We start from the raw sequence: 16,687 nt of genomic DNA, 5'->3' as shown, positions 1-16,687 counted from the left end.
CTCTCCTCCTTCCTGGTGTCTGCCATTAGCATTGGAATAAAGTTCCTGCTGAAAATCCACATCTCCCCTGGGTCTGGTGTTCTGGAAGTGAGAGAGACAATGTCACACTTCAAGGAGGCAGCTCTCTAGACAGGAAGGTTATTCACGTCCCATGTCAAGTCTAGAGTTCAGAGCAATTGAGAAATGCAACTTTATCTGCTGCCTTTCATTCTATACCCTGCTTCTGAACCATCGTGTTCAATTGTGAAACTCACACTTTGGTGACCACGACTCCAAAACTCAATACACCCAAGGTCAGCCCCAGTGATCTGCTTCATAGCAAGGACTTTGGGTGGGTCTGCCCAGGGAGTAGGGCACCCTCAGAGAATGTGGCTTTGGACTTCATCACAGCTGGGGCCTTTTGTGTCACTTAAGATCCAGACTTGTAACCATGCTAGATGTGTTTCTAATGTGACAACATCACGAACCACGAGTCCAGAAGCCTAATCCTTAATCCTACCTCCTCATGATGAAGTCTCATGCTCTGTGCTCAACGTGGTTAGCTGCACAAGATGTAAACCAAAGCTTCACTGAACCCTCGACCCAAATCGGTAACTCAAGTGCGTCAATCATAATGAACCTCCCCAAACTCAGTATTTATGATTATTTTTGAGGCAGGGTCTCACTCTGTCGCCCAGACTGGAGTGCAGTGGCAGGATCAGGGCTCCGTGCGGCCCCGACCTTCCAGGCTCCAGCGATCCTCCTGCCTCAGCCTCCTGAGTAGTTGGGAGTAGAGATGCGTCCCACATCACCTGGCTAATTTTTGTATTTTTGTGGAGAGGGGATCTCGCCACGTTGCCCAGGCTTGAAGCCCGATCAAGCAATTGGGTTCTTTGGATTTCCGAAATAGACCCCAATATTCTGCCTTTACCCCGGAGGATGCAGATGTACCTTCTCTCAGGCCGATGACCTCAGGCCTCCACGGTCCCTGGAGCTCTAGGCAAGGCGAGCGCGATCTCGCGCCCACACCCAGTGCTCTGGGTCATAAGCCTGGATCTGGAAAAACAAACGCCCTTTGAGAAGACAGGGACTCGCCAGGATACCCCTCTCTCCCCTCATCCAGCCTCCAGCCCACCCAATTCCTCCCCACCTCCTCCACCTCCCCAGGCCCCACTCACCTCCTCCAACTCCTCCGGGGAAACCCAAGCCCTGCCGCTCATGGAACAGAAGAAGTGGAACCGACGTTTCTGGAACAGGACTATCTGAGAACGGTTCTTCCTGGCCCTCGTGTTCATGCAACGGCGTAACTGGAACCAACGCTTACGGACCAAGGGTATGTGAGAGCGGTTCTTCCTGGCCCTCGGGTTCATGGAACGGCCTAACTGGAACCAACGCTTACGGAGCAAGGGTATGCGAGAGCGGGTCTTCCCATACAGGAAGTGGAAGATGTTTTGTTTGGAGTCCTCGTCGTCCTCCTCCATGTCATTGGCCAGGTAGCTGAGGACAGAAATCAGGTTGCTGCTCAGGGGCACCACCAGGAGAGGCCTCCGGCTGAGGTCAGCTTCCCAGAGAGGAAGGTAAGGGACCGTCCCTAGCTCAGGACTGGCACCCACCCTGCAGAGAGCCATGCCTTCCTCAGGAGGGCTCTGCTGGACAGAGACCTGATCAAGGGCGTCTCCCACTCCTTCAGGATGGAGACAAAAACCCAACTGGTGGCCGAGAGTGGTGGCTTACGCCTGGAATCCCAGCACATTGGGAGGCCAAAGCAGGAGGATCACTTGAGGCCAGGAGTTTGAGATGGGCCTGGGCAACATAGCAAGACCCTCGTCTCTATTAAAAATATAAGAAATATGCCAGACGCGGTGGCTCATGCCTGTAATCCCAGCACTTTAGAAGGCTGAAGCAGGTGGATCGCTTGAGACCAGGAGTTGGAGACCAGCCTGGTCAACACGGAGAAACCCCATCTCTACTAAAAATACAAAATTCAGCCTGGTGCGGTGGCACACCCGTTAGGCCTAGCTACTCAGGAGGCTGAAGCATAAGAATTGTGTGAAGCCAGGAGGCGGAGGTTGCAGTGAGTCGAGATTGGGCCACTCCATTCCAGCCTGAGAGGCAGAGCAAGACTCTGTCTCAAGAAACAATCAGACAAACAAACAAACTGTCCAGGTGTGGTGGCACAGCCCTGTAGTCGGAGCTAATAAAGAAGCTGAGGTGGGAGGATCGCTTGAGCCCAGGATATGGAGGCTGCGGTGAGCTATGGTCTCACCACTGCACTCCAGCTTGGGGGACAGGGCAAGTCTGTCTCAAAAAAATAAAAGAAATTGAATACATTGATATTTTGCCAGGACCCTGCCTTCTACAGGCATCTAGTCTAATGGGACTGGGAGTAATCAAGGCAGATGACCTAATCCCAGTGTCCAGGATGTAACTAGAGAGCTACGGGCATGCAGAAGTTAGAAGATGAGGGAAGGCATCACAGAGGCTGTGGGGTGAACTGACTTCAAGGAATGGGTCCTTCCCTTCAGAGCCACATGTGTGCGGGACACCCAGACAGAAAACACAAACACAAAGTCGAGTGGAGGGCATTTGGAAGGAGCAGTGAAGCCGAGCCAGGAAATACCAAGATGGCGAGCCAGTGTGCTTGTAGAGATTGTAGAGAGGGTAGAATTGACACTGTGGACCCTGGCCTCGATAGAGAAAGGCATCAGCTAAGGAAGTTGTTCAGGTGGGCAGTGAGGTTGTCGTGCTTTGGGAAGATGTTCAGGCTGCACTAGGAAGCCCCCTGGCTTGGGGAGAGACTCCAGGAGACCCCAGCGGGGAGCATTTGACAGTGGATTTGAGTGATGCTAGGGGGACCTGAACTGTGGCCTCTGTCATGGGAACCCAGAGGAGGTCGATGGCGTTTGTGGTTGATGTGGGAAGGAGAGAGAGAGAAGAAACAGAAACGTCTGCTTGCTGGAGGAAGCGGCATGTCCGCTCCTCCACTCCTTTTCTTTTCCCCTTAGGAGTGCTTTATGGTTCCTTTTGTTTTATTCTTTTATTTGTACACTGGCATTGGAGTTTGTTTTTTTGGCTTTTTTTTTTTTTTTTTTTTTTTGAGAAAAAGTCTCACTCTGTCACCCAGGCTGGAGTGCGGTGGCTCGACCTTAGCTTACTGCAACCTCCACCTCCTGGGTGCAAAGGGTTCTCTTGCCTCAGCCTCCCGAGTAGCTGGGATTACAGATGCACACCACCACACCCAGCTAATTTTTCTATTTTTAGTAGAGACGGGGTTTGGCCATGTTGGCCAGGCTGGTCTTGAACTGCTGACCTCAGGTGATCTGCCTGCCTCGGCCTCCCAAAGTGCTGGGATTACAGGCATATGCCACTGTGCCCAGCCTGAGTTTCTGTTTAGAAACAACAGTCTATGGTAGTATAATCCTCTCTTTTTTGTACACAGAGTAAAGAGGACAAATAGGTGAAAGAATAAATGAAAGGCTGGAATCCCACCTCCCCCGCTGTCCCAGGGCATTGGATATTGATGGATAGGAGGCAGCAAACCACTCACAGAGCCAGGAAGAAATGAATGCGTTGGTATAGCCAGGAGGGGAAGCCGGCCCGGCTGAAATACGCTATGACCATAGCCAGGAGATACTGATGGAGAGAAAGGAACACAGAGAGGGAGAGGTCACATCTTGGAAGAGGAAGATTGTGGAGAGGGGGAATGAGGGTCTGGGGAGGGGCTGCCCATCAGAGAAGGGACCTCAGTGTTGGGGTGACTGTACTCATTTGGAAATTGTGGGATGGAGAGGTATTCGAAGGTCGGATGCAAATCCGAGAAGCCAGAGGAAGGGTTTTGGGTGATGCTCCCAGGATGGTGGGCTCCGATGGGATCTTTGGAGGGGGTGTGTCTAGGTCGGCTGGTGTCAGGAGGGTCTTTTGTGTGCCAGGCAGAGAACTGTCCTGAAGAGCTGAGAGTAGAGGGGCCAGGAGCTTCAAGGCTGCGGCCAGACTGTGGCCCAGAGCTCAGATCCCAAAGGACCCATAGGAGAGGCAGGGGCCACTCATTCACTCTGCAAGAGACCAGCAGAATCCTGAGGGAGATGCTGGCAAATCATAAAAAGACCAAGAATAGCTCGGAGTGGTGGCTCAAGCCTGTGATCCCATTACTTTGAGAGGTGGAGACAGGAGGATCACGTGAGCCCAACAGTTTGAGAACAACCTGGGCAACTAGTGAGACCCTGTTTCTACAAACATTTCAAAAATTAGTTGAGCATGGTGGCATGTGCCTAGTCCCAGCTCCTCAGGAGGCTGAGGAAAGAAGATTGCTTGAGCCCAGGAATTAGAGGCTGCAATGAGCTATGATCATGCCACTGCACTCCATCCTGGGGAGCAGAGCTAGACTCTGTCTCACAAAAAAAAAATTTGTGGGTGCCAAGACTCAAGACCATGGGAGCTGGTCGGGCACAGTGGCTGATGTCTATAATCTCAGCACTTTGGGAGGCCAAGGCCGGTGGATCGCCTGAGGTCAGGTGTTCAGGACCAACCTGGCCAACATAGAAAAACCCCGTTTCTACTAAAAACACAAAAATTAGCCAGGCGTGGTGGTTCATGTCTGTAATCCCAGCTGCTTGGAGGCTGAGGCAGGAGGATCGCTTGAACCCGGGAGGCATCGGCTGCAGTGAGTCAAGATCGAGACACTGCCCTCCAGCCTGGGCAACAGAGCAAGACTCTGTCTCACAAAAAAAAAAAAAAAAAAAAAAAAAAAAGACTGTAGGAGCATCTGGTGGGAGGTGGTGGAGGGAGAACTGTGGGTTTGGAAGCTGCGCCCTCCGCCCAGCCATGCATTGGAACAGGAACAGTTACATGGAGAACAACCTTACCTTGTCCGACACCCTCAGATCTTTGTCCCAGGCCAGGAATCTTTTAATGACAGGATCCTCTGTGATTAGAGAGCAGATGTCAGTGTGAGAAGCAGGACAGGGTTTCCGTGGGAGCAGCAGGGCAGCGAGGAGAAGTGTGACTCCTGGGGGGAAGTCTCAGGATTGTGGCCGCGGGTGAGGTGGATGGGAGAGGGGAGAATGACTTTCACTGGGCAAGGGAGAGAGGCTCCTGCTCTGAGACTCCCCTGAGAAGAAGCCGAAGGAGGCCCTGGGTGTGAGAATCTACAGGATGTAGAGCTGGGAATCAGCCAGGACCCCCTCCAGCAGACACGGAGGGACCACTGCAGAGTCATAAAGGAATTCCCATCATTTCCTCATGAGACAGTCACATCAGGGTGTGACCATGGCCTTGGTATCCCCCACTATGGATGGAGACACTTAGGTTTAGAAAAGTCAGTAAGAGACATTAAGTTTCAGAGGGCACGGCTGAAACCACTTTCTTTGTTTATTGATTTTGTTTTTCTTTATTTGATTTTTATTTTTATTTATTTATTAATTTATTTTGAGACAGAGTCTTGCTCTGTGGGCCAGGCTGGAATGCAGTGGCCTGATCTTGGCTCACTGCAACCTCTGCCTCCCAGGTTTAAGCGATTCTCCTGTCTCAGCCTCCCGAGTAGCTGGGATTACATGCATGAGCTACTGTGCCCAGCCTTGGTTTTTCTTTTGAGACAGGGTTTTGCTCTGTCACCCAGGCTGGAGTGCAGTGGTGTAGTCATAGCTCACTGCAGCCTCAAAGTCCTGAGTTCAAGCAATCGTCTTGCCTCAGCCTCCCAACGTGCTGGGATCTCAGGCGGGAGCCACCGCGCCTGGCCCGAAACCAAGCTTTCTTATCCCAAGCGCTGACCTTTATCAAGTTGACCTAATCCTTTATCATCTCCTAAGTGTCCCTCATGAGTGATCACTTCACATTCCTCCCACATGGAGAGCTCACCCACTGGGGCATATTTTTCCCATTGGAAAAGTGTGGTTATTGGAAGTTTCCTGTTTTTGGAAAGAACAGGATTGGAGGTGCTCTCTGGGGTGTCTTCCTACCAAGCAGCCTGTTGAAGGCCTCGTGGTGCTCAGGGAGCACGAGCGACACTCGCCGTCGCTTCAGCTTCATCTTGAGGCCACACAGCATCTCCGCCACCCAGATCTCCTCAGGCTCAGGGGCGAGCACCTTCCGTAGCTCCTCCTCCGACTCCTCAGATTCGTCCCACCACTCCATCTTCCTTTTCCAGCAAAAGGACCTATGCGGGGGGCTGGGATCTACCCCAGGGGCTGAGTAAAGAAACCAGGCCACGGTGTAATGCTTCTGCAGTTGATCACACTAGAGCCCGACCCAAAACCCCAAACCACTCTCCATCCTCCCCAGCCTCGCAGACTGCTGGCTTCTCCAAGCCATCTTTCCTTCTGTCTGTCTCCTCTGCTGAGCTCCATGTGCCGCTCCTTCTCCTCCCCATTCTCCCGTTTCTCTGTCCTCAGAACACTTCCTCATATCCTTCCCTGGTCCCTGGCTCTCTGAGTCCCATTTTTGTTGTTGTTGTTGTTGTTGTTGTTGTTGAGAAACAGTCTTGCTTTGTGGCCTAGGCTGGAGTGTAGTGGTGCGATCTTGGCTCACTGCAACCTCTGCCTCCTGGGTTCCAGTGATTCTCCTGCCTAAGCCTCCCAAGTAGCTGGGATTACAGTGCCCACCAGAACGCCCAGCTCATTTTTGTGCTTCTAGAAGAGACAGGGTTTCACCATGTTGGCCAGGCTGGTCTCCAACTCCTGGCCTCAAGTGATCTGCCTGCCTGGCCTCCCAAAGTGCTGGGATTACAGGTGTGAGCCACTGCACCCTGCCTCAGTACCTCCATTTTTCCCACACACCCTCCTCACGTGCTCCTTCCTGACTTCTGGGCCCTTCCTTCCTTCTTTTTTTTTTTTTTTGAGACAGCGTCTCACTCTCTCACCCAGAATGGAATGCAGTGGTGCTATCTTGGCTCAAAGCAACCTCTTCCACCTGGGTTCAAGCGATTATCCTGTCTCAGCCTCCCGAGTAGCTGGGATAACAGGCATGCCTGGCTAATTTTTGTATTGTTAGTATAAATGAGGTTTCGCTATATTGGTCTGGTTGGTCTCGAACAACTGACCTCAAGTGATCCACCCATCTCAGCCTCCCAAAGTAATGGGATTACAGGCATGAGCTACCACACCCAGCCTTTGTTTTTCTTTTGACACAGGGTTTTGCTCTGTCACCCAGGCTGGAGTGCAGTGGTGCAGTCATACATAGCTCACTGCAGCCTCAAAGTCCTGAGTTCAAGCAATCCTCTTGCCTCAGCCTCCCAACGTGCTAGGATCTCAGGCGTGAGCCACTGCACCTGGCCCGAAACCAAGCTTTCTCATCCGAACCGCCAACCTTTATCAAGTCTAGCCTAGTCCTCTATCGTCTCCTAAGTGTCCCTCATGAGTGATCGCTTCTGAGTCCTCCTGCGTGGAGAGCTCACCCACTGGGGGCGTATCTTTCCCATTGGAAAAGTGTGGTTATTGGAAGTTTCCTCTTTTTAGAAAGAACAGGATTGGAGGTGCTCTCTGGGGTGTCCTCCTACCAAGCTGACTGTTGAAGTCCTTGTGGTGCTCAGGGAGGATGGGTGACACTCGCTGTTGCTTCAGCTTCATCGTGAGCCCACACGGCATCTCCACTACCCAGGTCTCCTCAGGCTCAGGGGCGAGCTCCTTCTCCGGCTCCTCCGCAGATTCATCTGACCACTCCCTCTTCCTTTTCCAGCCAAGGGACCTACATGGGGGGCTGGGATCTACCCCAGGGGCTGAGTAAAGAAACCAGGCCACCGTGTAATGCTTCTGCATCTGATCACCTTAGACCCCGACCCCAAACCCCAAACCACTCTCCATCCTCCCCAGACTCGCAGACTGCTGGCTTCTCTAAGCCATCTTTCTGATTTTCTCCTCTGCTCAACCCCATGTGCCACTCCTTCCCCTCCCCATTCTTCTCTCTCTCTGTCCTCCGAACACTGCTTCATGTCCTTCCCTGGTCCCTGGCTCTCTGAGTCCCTCCTTTTTTGTTTTGTTTTGTTTTGACACAGAATCTTGCTTTGTCACCCAGGCTGGAGTGTAGTGGTGCAATCTCAGCTCACTGCAACATCCATCTCCTGGATTCCATTTATTCTTCTGCCTCAGCCTCTCAGGTAGCTGGGATTACAGGTGCCTGCCATAATGCCCAGCTCAATTTTGTACTTTTAGTAGAGACAGGGTTTCACCATGTTGGCCAGTCTGGTCTCAAACTCCTGGCCTCAAGTGATCCACCTGCCTTGGCCTCCCAAAGTTCTGGGATTACAGGTGTGAGCCACCGCACCCAGCCTGAATTTCTCCATTCTTCCCACACACCCTCCTCAGGTTCTCCTTCCTGACTGCTGACCCTTCTTTTCTTTCTTTCTTTTTTTTTTTTTTTTGGAGTGCAGTAGCGTGATCTCAGCTCACTGCAACCTCTTCCTCCCAGTCTCAAGTGATTCTCCTGTCTCAGCCTCCTGAGTAGCTGGGATTACAGGTGTGCACCACTACCACTTGGCTAATTTTTATACTTTTAGTAGAGATGGGGTTTCACCATATTGGCCAGGCTGGCCTTGAACTCCTGACCTCAGGTGATCCGCCCGCCTCGGCCTCCCAAAGTGCTGGGGTTACAGGCATGAGCCACCGCACCCGGCCCCATTCCTTCGTCTTAGTCAATCCTATCCCACCTCTTCTTCCACCAGTCCCCTCACCTGATGGTCCCAACACTTCATCATCCACCACCTCCTGGAGGGGGTATCCCGAGGTGCTCCGCTGGGGACTCTGCTCATTCTGGGGGTGCGGTTGACGGCTGGTCATGATCTTTCCCGTAATCTGTCCCCTCTTACGGAACCTAGTCTCCGTTCTGTCCATGGCCTTCTTCTGGACACTGCTAGGATCCAGAAGACTATGTTATCAATTCTCAAGCCTAGGAGAAGTCAGGAGTGGAGAACAGCTCTGAGAAGATACTGTTGTCCAACTGATCTCCAGGCACCACGGAGTCCGGTCCCTCCAATCAGGAAGGTCGGAATCTCTGATGTCATGGCTCATGCCAACCTGGCAACCAGTTTGAAAAAAAACACTTGTAACTGCCAGTCTGATCTCTTGTCCTGGAGATCCTGGGTGAATGGTATCTCCTGCCACTGTCCCAACCTCAGACCATTGTCCAAAAGCATCTTCAGGGACTCCACATCCCTCTGTTCCCTGTCCCAGCAGAGGCTGTGTCCTCTCCACTCAAAGCCTGAAGCATGTTGGGGTCTCTTCGTCTCTGTACATGCCCATTTCAGAGTCCAGTCTGGTGGGAGAGGGAACAGAGTGGGAAAGAAAACTAGGGTAAGCAGAAATGATGAAACCTTATAAGAGTGAGATTATCATGTACAAGAGTGAGATTATCATGTACAAGAGTGAGATTATCATGTACAAGAGATCCCAGGAATACTGACTTGATGAAAAAGTCACATCAGAGCACTCAGTTTGGCAGAGCTTTTCTGCCGAATGTTTACTCACATTCACTGTCCGAGATTCTATACTGGGGGTACACACGTCCTCTGCCCTAAGGCAATTTTGAGTCCAAGAGACATTTTGAGGCCTAAAAATCATAGGAAACTGCCCCTGAGCTCACACATATTTCCAATGGTGTCCCCAATTTCAGGGAGTCCATGGATTACCTAAGCCAGCCCCTCCAGTTTGGCTAAGAAACTCTAGTCTATATATCAAGTTTTGTATCATATGTATTGCTCTGAACTCAGAAATTTCCCTTCCATTTATGGATTCTATGAATAAAATATCACATGTACAAAAAGACTAAGTCGAAAATTTCAGCTGTGCACAGTGGCTTTTGCTTGTAATCCCAGCACTTTGGGTGGCCAAGGGAGGAAGATTGCCTGAGGCCAGCAGTTCAAGACCAGTATAGGCAACATAGCAGAGCCCATCTCTAAAAAAACAAAACCAAACCAAATTAGCCAGGTGTGGTGGCTGGCACCTGTGTTCCAACTACTTGGGAGACTCATGTGACAGGAAGATCACTTGAGCCCAGGAGTTAGAAGCTGCAGTGAGCCATGATCTTGCCCCTGCACTCCAGTCTGGGCAACACAGCAAGATATTGTGTCAAAAAAAATTTTTTAAATAAAAAATAAAAGAGTTACATGACATTCAGAGACCATCCAAAAAACCTGTGGGTTCCCGGCTGGGCTCAGTGGCTCATGCCTGTAATCCCAGCACTTTGGGAGGCCAAAGTGGGTGGATCACTTGAGGTCAGGAGTTTGAGACCAGCCTGGACAACATGGTGAAACCCCATCTCTACTAAAAATACAAAAAATTAGCCAGGCATGGTGGTGGATGCCTGTAATCGCAGCTACTCAGGAGAGGGCGCTGGAGAATCACTTGAACTCATGGTGCGCAGGTTGCAGGGAGCCAAGATCGCACCATTGTGCTCCAGCCTGGGCAACAAGAGCAAAACTCCATCTCAAAAAAAATAAAGAACCTGCGAGTGAGTTCCCACACGTTTTCCTAATGGGCTGCTGCTTTCCTAGGAGTCTCTCACTCATAGAAAAGGCACAAAGTGAAAGAGGAAGCAGATCTCATTGCTGTGGAAGTCCCATTGTTAGGAAGCTCTGCTTTTCTGGAGTTCAAATTTGCATTCATGACGCTTTAAACCGTCAGAGCTGGGTGGGTCCTCCTACAACAAAATAGTTTGCTCTCTCTCTCCTAGTTAACAGGCTTTCAAATATTAGAAGATCAATGTTCTGACCCCATTAAAATTTCTCTTTTGTGGAATGAAAAGCTCTGATTTAACCCATCTTCAAGCCTGGTTTGCATATTCCTCTCTCTTCCGGCCACCTTGTCTAGACACACTACACTGAGGCCGTGCCCATCGTAAATGATGTTGATATGTTGTCAAAAAATTGGCAAACCAGGCGCGGTGGCTCATGCCTGTAATCCTACCACTTTAAGAAGCAGAGGCAGACAGATCACCAGAGGTCAGAAGTTCGAGACCAGCCTGTCCAACATGTTTAAATCCGTCTCTACTAAAAATACAGAAAAAATGAGCTGGGCATGGGGGTGCACATCTGTAATCCCAGCTACTTGGGAGGCTGAGGCAGGAGAATCGCTTGAACCTGGAAGGCAGAGGTTGCAGTGAGCCGAGATTGCATCACTGCACTCCAGCCTGGGTGACAGAGCCAGACACCATTGCAAAAAAAAAAAAAAAAAAAAATGGCTAAACAGCCCAGGTTTGGTCTGATATGTTCAGAAAAAAGCAAAACAGTCACCTCTCACCTTTTCTTTTCCCGCAGTGATGCAGTTGAATACAACAATGGCTGTAGGTATGCTGCAGAAATATCATTCAAGTGAAACAGAAGGGCTTTCCTGGCCAGACACAGTGGTCACTCCTGCAATCCCAACACTTTGGTTGGCTAAGGTGGGAGGATTTCTTGCGGCCAGGGGTTCAAGGCTGCAGTGAGCTGTGATCCACCACTGCATTCCAGGCTGGGCATCAGAGTGAGGCCTCTCTCTAAAAAAAAAACCCTTCACTCCCCAAAAAAAAGGATTTGCAAATACCAGCCTTTCAGCATGAGGATCACATGGAGGAACATTAAGATACAGATGCTGGGACCCAGCCCTATTGATTGTAATTCAAAAACTGAGGTGGGGCCTGATTTAGCTCCATCATTGGAATCCATTCCGATTTGAAACTCTCTGGGTTGGACAGTGCAAGAGAGATCCTAAAGAAAGCAAAATCACTATGGACTGAAATGAGCAGACAAGGTTTTCTGAGCATGGTGAAATATAATCTGGGCCTCACTTGGGAGGGCTGTGGCCAGGCCTTGAGTCCTTGGCTCAGTGGGACCTTCTGAAACAGCCTCCAAGCTGCACCCCTGCTTCCTTTGCTTTTGGATGACCCCCTCCAGCAGCTTTGGTGCTGATGGGAATAAGTCGACCTGCAGCGGAAGTTCAGCCCAAGTCTCAGCCCAGCAGCTTCTCCACACCTGTCCGGGGTCTGGTCATGCTGCCATCTCTGCGGTTCTCTGTGGAGTTGTGGTTTCTGTACCTTGAAGAGAACTTCCCCTTCTGGGACCCAGAAACCCAGTGAACCCTCAGGAAAAAAGGGAATGAAATTACTGAAGACAACTCTGTGGCAGGGAGAGGGAAAAGAGGCTCTTTGTTTTTGTTTTTTATTTTTTATTTTTTTATTTTTTTCTTTTTTTATTTTTTGAGACAGAGCTTCACTCTTGTTGCCCAGACTGGATTGTAATGGCTCAATCTCGGCTCACTGCAACCTCTGCCTCCCATGCTCAAGCACTTCTCATGCCTCTGCCTCCAGAGTAGCTGGGACAATAGGCACACACCACCACACCCAGCTAATTTTTGTATTTGTAGTAGAGATGGGGTTTGGCCATGTTGCCCAGGCTGGTCTCGAACTCCTGGCCTCAAGTAATCCACCTGCCTTGGCCTCCCAAAGTGCTGGGACTACAGATGTGGGCCACCGTGCCCAGCCCTCAGTGTATGGATTTTCTAAAAAAAAAAAAAATTACATTTGTCTTACTTGCCAAAAGGGAAATTAACCTTATCTCCTCTCCTTTTTAAAGAGTATTTCCTTGATAAACCTTGTAATATAAATAACTTCTTTTGTGCCTTTGATATGTACCTAAATCTTTTAAAAAGGTAAATGAACTTCTTGCCAACATTACAACCCAGGAATTTTTTTTTTTTTGGAGACAGAATCTCACTGTCACCCAGGCTGGAGTGCAGGGGTATAATCTCGGCTCACTGCAACCTCCACTTCCCGGGTTCAAGCAATTCTCCCATCTCAACCTCCTGAGTAGCTGAGACTACAGGCGTCTGCCATCACGCCTGGCTAATTTTTGTATTTTTAGTAGAGACAGGGTTTCACCTTGTTGGTCTGGCTGGTCTTGAACTCCTGACCTCAGGTGATCCACCAGCCTCGGCCTCCGAATGTGCTGGGATTATGGGCATGAGCCACCGTGCCTGGTCACAATCCAGGAATTTTTTTCTTAAGAGCCTAAGAGTCTTGTCTTTGAAATGTAAACCTGGAGGAAAATAGTGTCCCTATCTTCCTGTTGCCTAGGGAGTTTAGCCTAGGCACCTTGAGCTGTTACTACCTGCTTGTCAAGGAGATGTGAGAAGTTTTATTTTTTCATTGGATACAGGTGATTAACTAGCATGGATGGCCACGTTGATTTCCAGGTGAATTTAGGATGAGTGTTTAAGAATGCATAGCAGGCCAGGCACGGTGGCTCACACCTGTAATCCCAGCACTCTGGGGGAGGCCGAGATGGGCGGATCACTTGAAGCCACACAGAAATCAAAAGAAGGAGTTTGAGTCCAGCCTGGCCAGTATGGCGAAACTCTGTCTCTACTAAAATACAAATATTAGCTGGGCATGATGGCACATGTCTGTAATTCCAGCTACTTGGGTGGCTTAGGCACAAGAATCACTTGAACCCAGGAGGTGGAGGTTACAGTGAGCCAAGAAGATCACACCACTACACTCCAGCCTGGATGACAGAATGAGACCCTGTCTCAAAACAAAACAAAACAAAAAAAACTGCATAGCAAGTCCTTTTGCATGACGATGAGTTACTATTTATCTTGAGAGCGTGTATGCAATGGATTGTATCTGCCAGGCTATATAAAAAGGATGCTTTGGCCGGGTGCCATAGCTCACGCCTATAATCCCAGCACTTTGGGAGGCCTAGGCGGGCGAATTATGAGGTCAGGATTTCGAGACCATCCTAGCTAACATAACGAAACCCCATCTCTACTAAAAATACAAAAAATTAGCCAGGTGTGGTGGCTCATGCCTGTAGTCTCAGTTACTTGGGAGGCTGAGGCAGGAGAATCGCTTAAACTGGGGAGGCAGAGGTTGCAGTGAGCCAAGATCGCACCACTGCACTCCAGCCTGGGTGACAGAGCAAGATTTTGTCTCAAAAAAAAAAAAAAAAAAAAAAAAGGAGGGTTTATTTCTCTTTGCATCTCATTAATGGATCACCTGTGATGGGCATCACAGTCTGGTTTAATGCTTATTCAGTAATAAAATTGTTTTCTTTATTTTCTGAATTTGTGGAGAGAATATTCTAGGTTAACAGAATAATCTATTTATTTACTTATTTATCTTGAGATGGAGTCTTGCTCTGTCTCCCAGGCTGGAGTGCAGTGGCCTGATCTCGGCTCACTGCAATCTCTGCCTCCCAGGTTCAAGTGATTCCCCTGCCTCAGCCTCCCAAGTATCTGGGACTACAGGCACGCACCACCGCACCCAGCTAATTTTTTGTGTTTTAGTAGAGACGGGGTTTCACCATGTTGGCCAGGATGGTCTTGATTTCCTGACCTCATGATCCGCCGGCCTCGGCCTCCCAAAGTGCTGGGATTACAGGCGTGAGCCACTGCACCTGGCCTCAGAAGAATTTATTTTTAGTCTTTTCCTTACCAGTTTTTATGAAACAACTGGGCAAGAATACTGTTAGATTTCACCAAAAAATTGTGATGAATCATTGTCTTTATGATCCCATTTTTGAAAATTGACATTTTAATTGTAAACCAAAAATAAAATTCTAAGCCCCCACAACTGACTCAGTGGACTCCCCTGTTGGCCAACAGGATCCAAAATAAACATGGAAAACTAATTTAGGTCATGATGGGAAGGAGGGGGTTGGACATGCCTTGTCATAATTCTCCTCCCGTCAGAGTTTAGGCACAGCTGACCAACATTATGATCTCTATTAGAATAGAGATCATAGGACTGACAAAACAGGCTCTTTTTATCAGTAAGATACTCATCTCCAACCAGACTCTGATATAGCATCACATGACAGATAGCAGTCCCTGAAGTAAATCACAGTATTTTACCCTATAACATATTTTCTTTGACAAACTTTAAAATAGTCCTGCAAAGCCATCTCTTTGGGGGAAATTTGCATTCTGTAGAGAATCTCTTTCCCTTACAGAAAAGACTCCAGGTCTCTTCTGGAGAGTCTGACACCTTTTAAGATCCAATAAGAGATATTTATCATCTATTCTCTCTGAAGCCTGTTCTGAAGCTTCACCTGCATAACAAGAACCTTGGTTTCCACAATCCCCCTTATCTTAACTCAAACTTTTCTTTCTTTTTTTTCCCTCCCTCTTTTTCCTTCCTTCCTCTCTCTCTTTCTCTCTCTCTCTCTTTCTTTTCTTCTCTGTTGCCCAAGCTGGAATGCAGTGGTGCCATCATGGCTCACTGTAGCCTCAACTTCCCAGGCTCAAGCGATCCTCCCATCTCAGCCTCCTGAGTAGCTGAGTCTACAGGCATGCACCACCACACCTGGATAATTATTTTTTTTTGGTAGAAGTGGGGGTCTCGCTGTGTTGCCCAGGCTGTCCTTGAACTCCTGGCCTCAAGGGATCCTCCCAGCTCACCATCCCAAAATGCTGGGATTACAGGCATGAGCCACCACAATGGCCCATTTCTTTATGTAGTCTTCCAGCTGTTCAGCCAACACTTAACTCTGAACCAACTGCCAATCTTTCAATCTACTAGTGACCTGAAAGCCTTTCCTGGCTCACCCAACATATACTTCCCATGTATTGATTTATGTCTTTGCCTGTAACTACTGTCTCCCTAAGATGCATAAAACCAAGCTGTAACCCAACCACTTTGGGCTCACGTTCTCAGGACCCCCTGAGGCTGTGTCACCAGCCATGGTCACTCAAATAGGAGGCCCAGAATAAAACTCTTTACAGACTTTGACTCTTTTTGGTCAACATAACCTAACCCTAAACATAATCCTCCTGGGGAAGGTAAGATCACAGGTATCTCTTCTTCGTTCAGTTTGTATGTGGATGTCCTTACTTCTCTACAGTTTTTAGGCATTCGCTGTGTGATCTAGAAAAGCTATGGAGTCTCGCTTTGTCGCCAGGATGGAGTGCAGTGGCGTGATCTCGGCTCACTGCAACCTCCACCTCCCAGGTTCAAGTGATTCTCCTGTCTTAGCCTCCCGAGTAGCTGGGATTACAGGCAGGCGACACCACGCCCAGCTAATTTTTGTATTTTTAGTAGAGACAGGGTTTCATCATGTTGGCCACGATGATCTCTATCTCTTGACCTCGCGATCTGCCCGCCTTGGCCTCCCAAAGTGCTGGGATTACAGGCTTGAGCCACCGCGCCCAGCTACAAATTCTATTTTCTTTTTGTTCCTTGGAAAGCATCGCTGGGCATTTATCCTGTCCCAGTATTTGAGTGAAACTTCTCAGCATTTCAGAGCAGTGACCATGATACACCCTTTCCTTTCCTTCTCCTTATGGGAAACTCGGTTCTAACCCAGAGGACCTGGGCTCCAGGACCCAGTAACGCAGCCCTGGACTTGACCCTAAAAGGGAGTAAAGACAAAGGTGAAGTTCAGTCCGGGGTTCAGGGCTGCCAAAGCTCATAGCCTGGAGCTTCTTAACCTTCAGGCGGGGTAGAGACATTTAAGACGGCCCCTAAACTTGGGGAGCTCGTAGGCTCATGGGAAATAGAGTCCGTTACTTGTCCTGGGACCGGCGGTGGGTGTCCCGGGAGGCGGACTTCCGGTGCACTCCTGCGCGTGTGCACCTCTCCCTGCGTGCGTGTTCGCGCGTGCATGCTCGCACATGCGCGCCACCTCCACACTGCCCTCGCTTCCTGCGCCTGTTCAGGTCATCGCTTGCTCTCGTTCCCAGGCTTTGGCCTCTAGTGGACGAGAATCACCGAGTCTGCGGGGCTGGACGCTGACCGCCCGGGCCAGCAC

At 49.6% G+C, this 16,687-nt stretch overlaps 1 protein-coding gene across 1 annotated transcript; it reads right to left on the bottom strand.

Annotated features, from left to right (window-relative positions):
• Positions 1-9,602, bottom strand: LOC100615808 (speedy protein E5-like). Its single transcript, XM_054655820.2, has 8 exons — positions 8,639-9,602; positions 7,469-7,687; positions 5,934-6,161; positions 4,842-4,900; positions 3,527-3,612; positions 1,158-1,476; positions 931-1,035; positions 1-81 (listed from the first exon to the last, which is right to left on the bottom strand). Exons 1-7 carry the CDS (start codon positions 8,796-8,798, stop codon positions 976-978), a joined length of 1,131 nt encoding a protein of 376 aa, XP_054511795.2. The 5' UTR covers positions 8,799-9,602; the 3' UTR covers positions 1-81; positions 931-975.
• Between the last annotated feature and the right edge of the window lie 7,085 nt (positions 9,603-16,687).

This window comes from Pan troglodytes, chromosome 6 (assembly GCF_028858775.2).
Source record: "Pan troglodytes isolate AG18354 chromosome 6, NHGRI_mPanTro3-v2.0_pri, whole genome shotgun sequence".
Lineage (NCBI taxonomy): Eukaryota > Metazoa > Chordata > Mammalia > Primates > Hominidae > Pan > Pan troglodytes.
The sequence above is the reverse complement of the archived record's forward strand: the minus strand, read 5'-3'. Positions and strand labels throughout refer to the sequence as shown.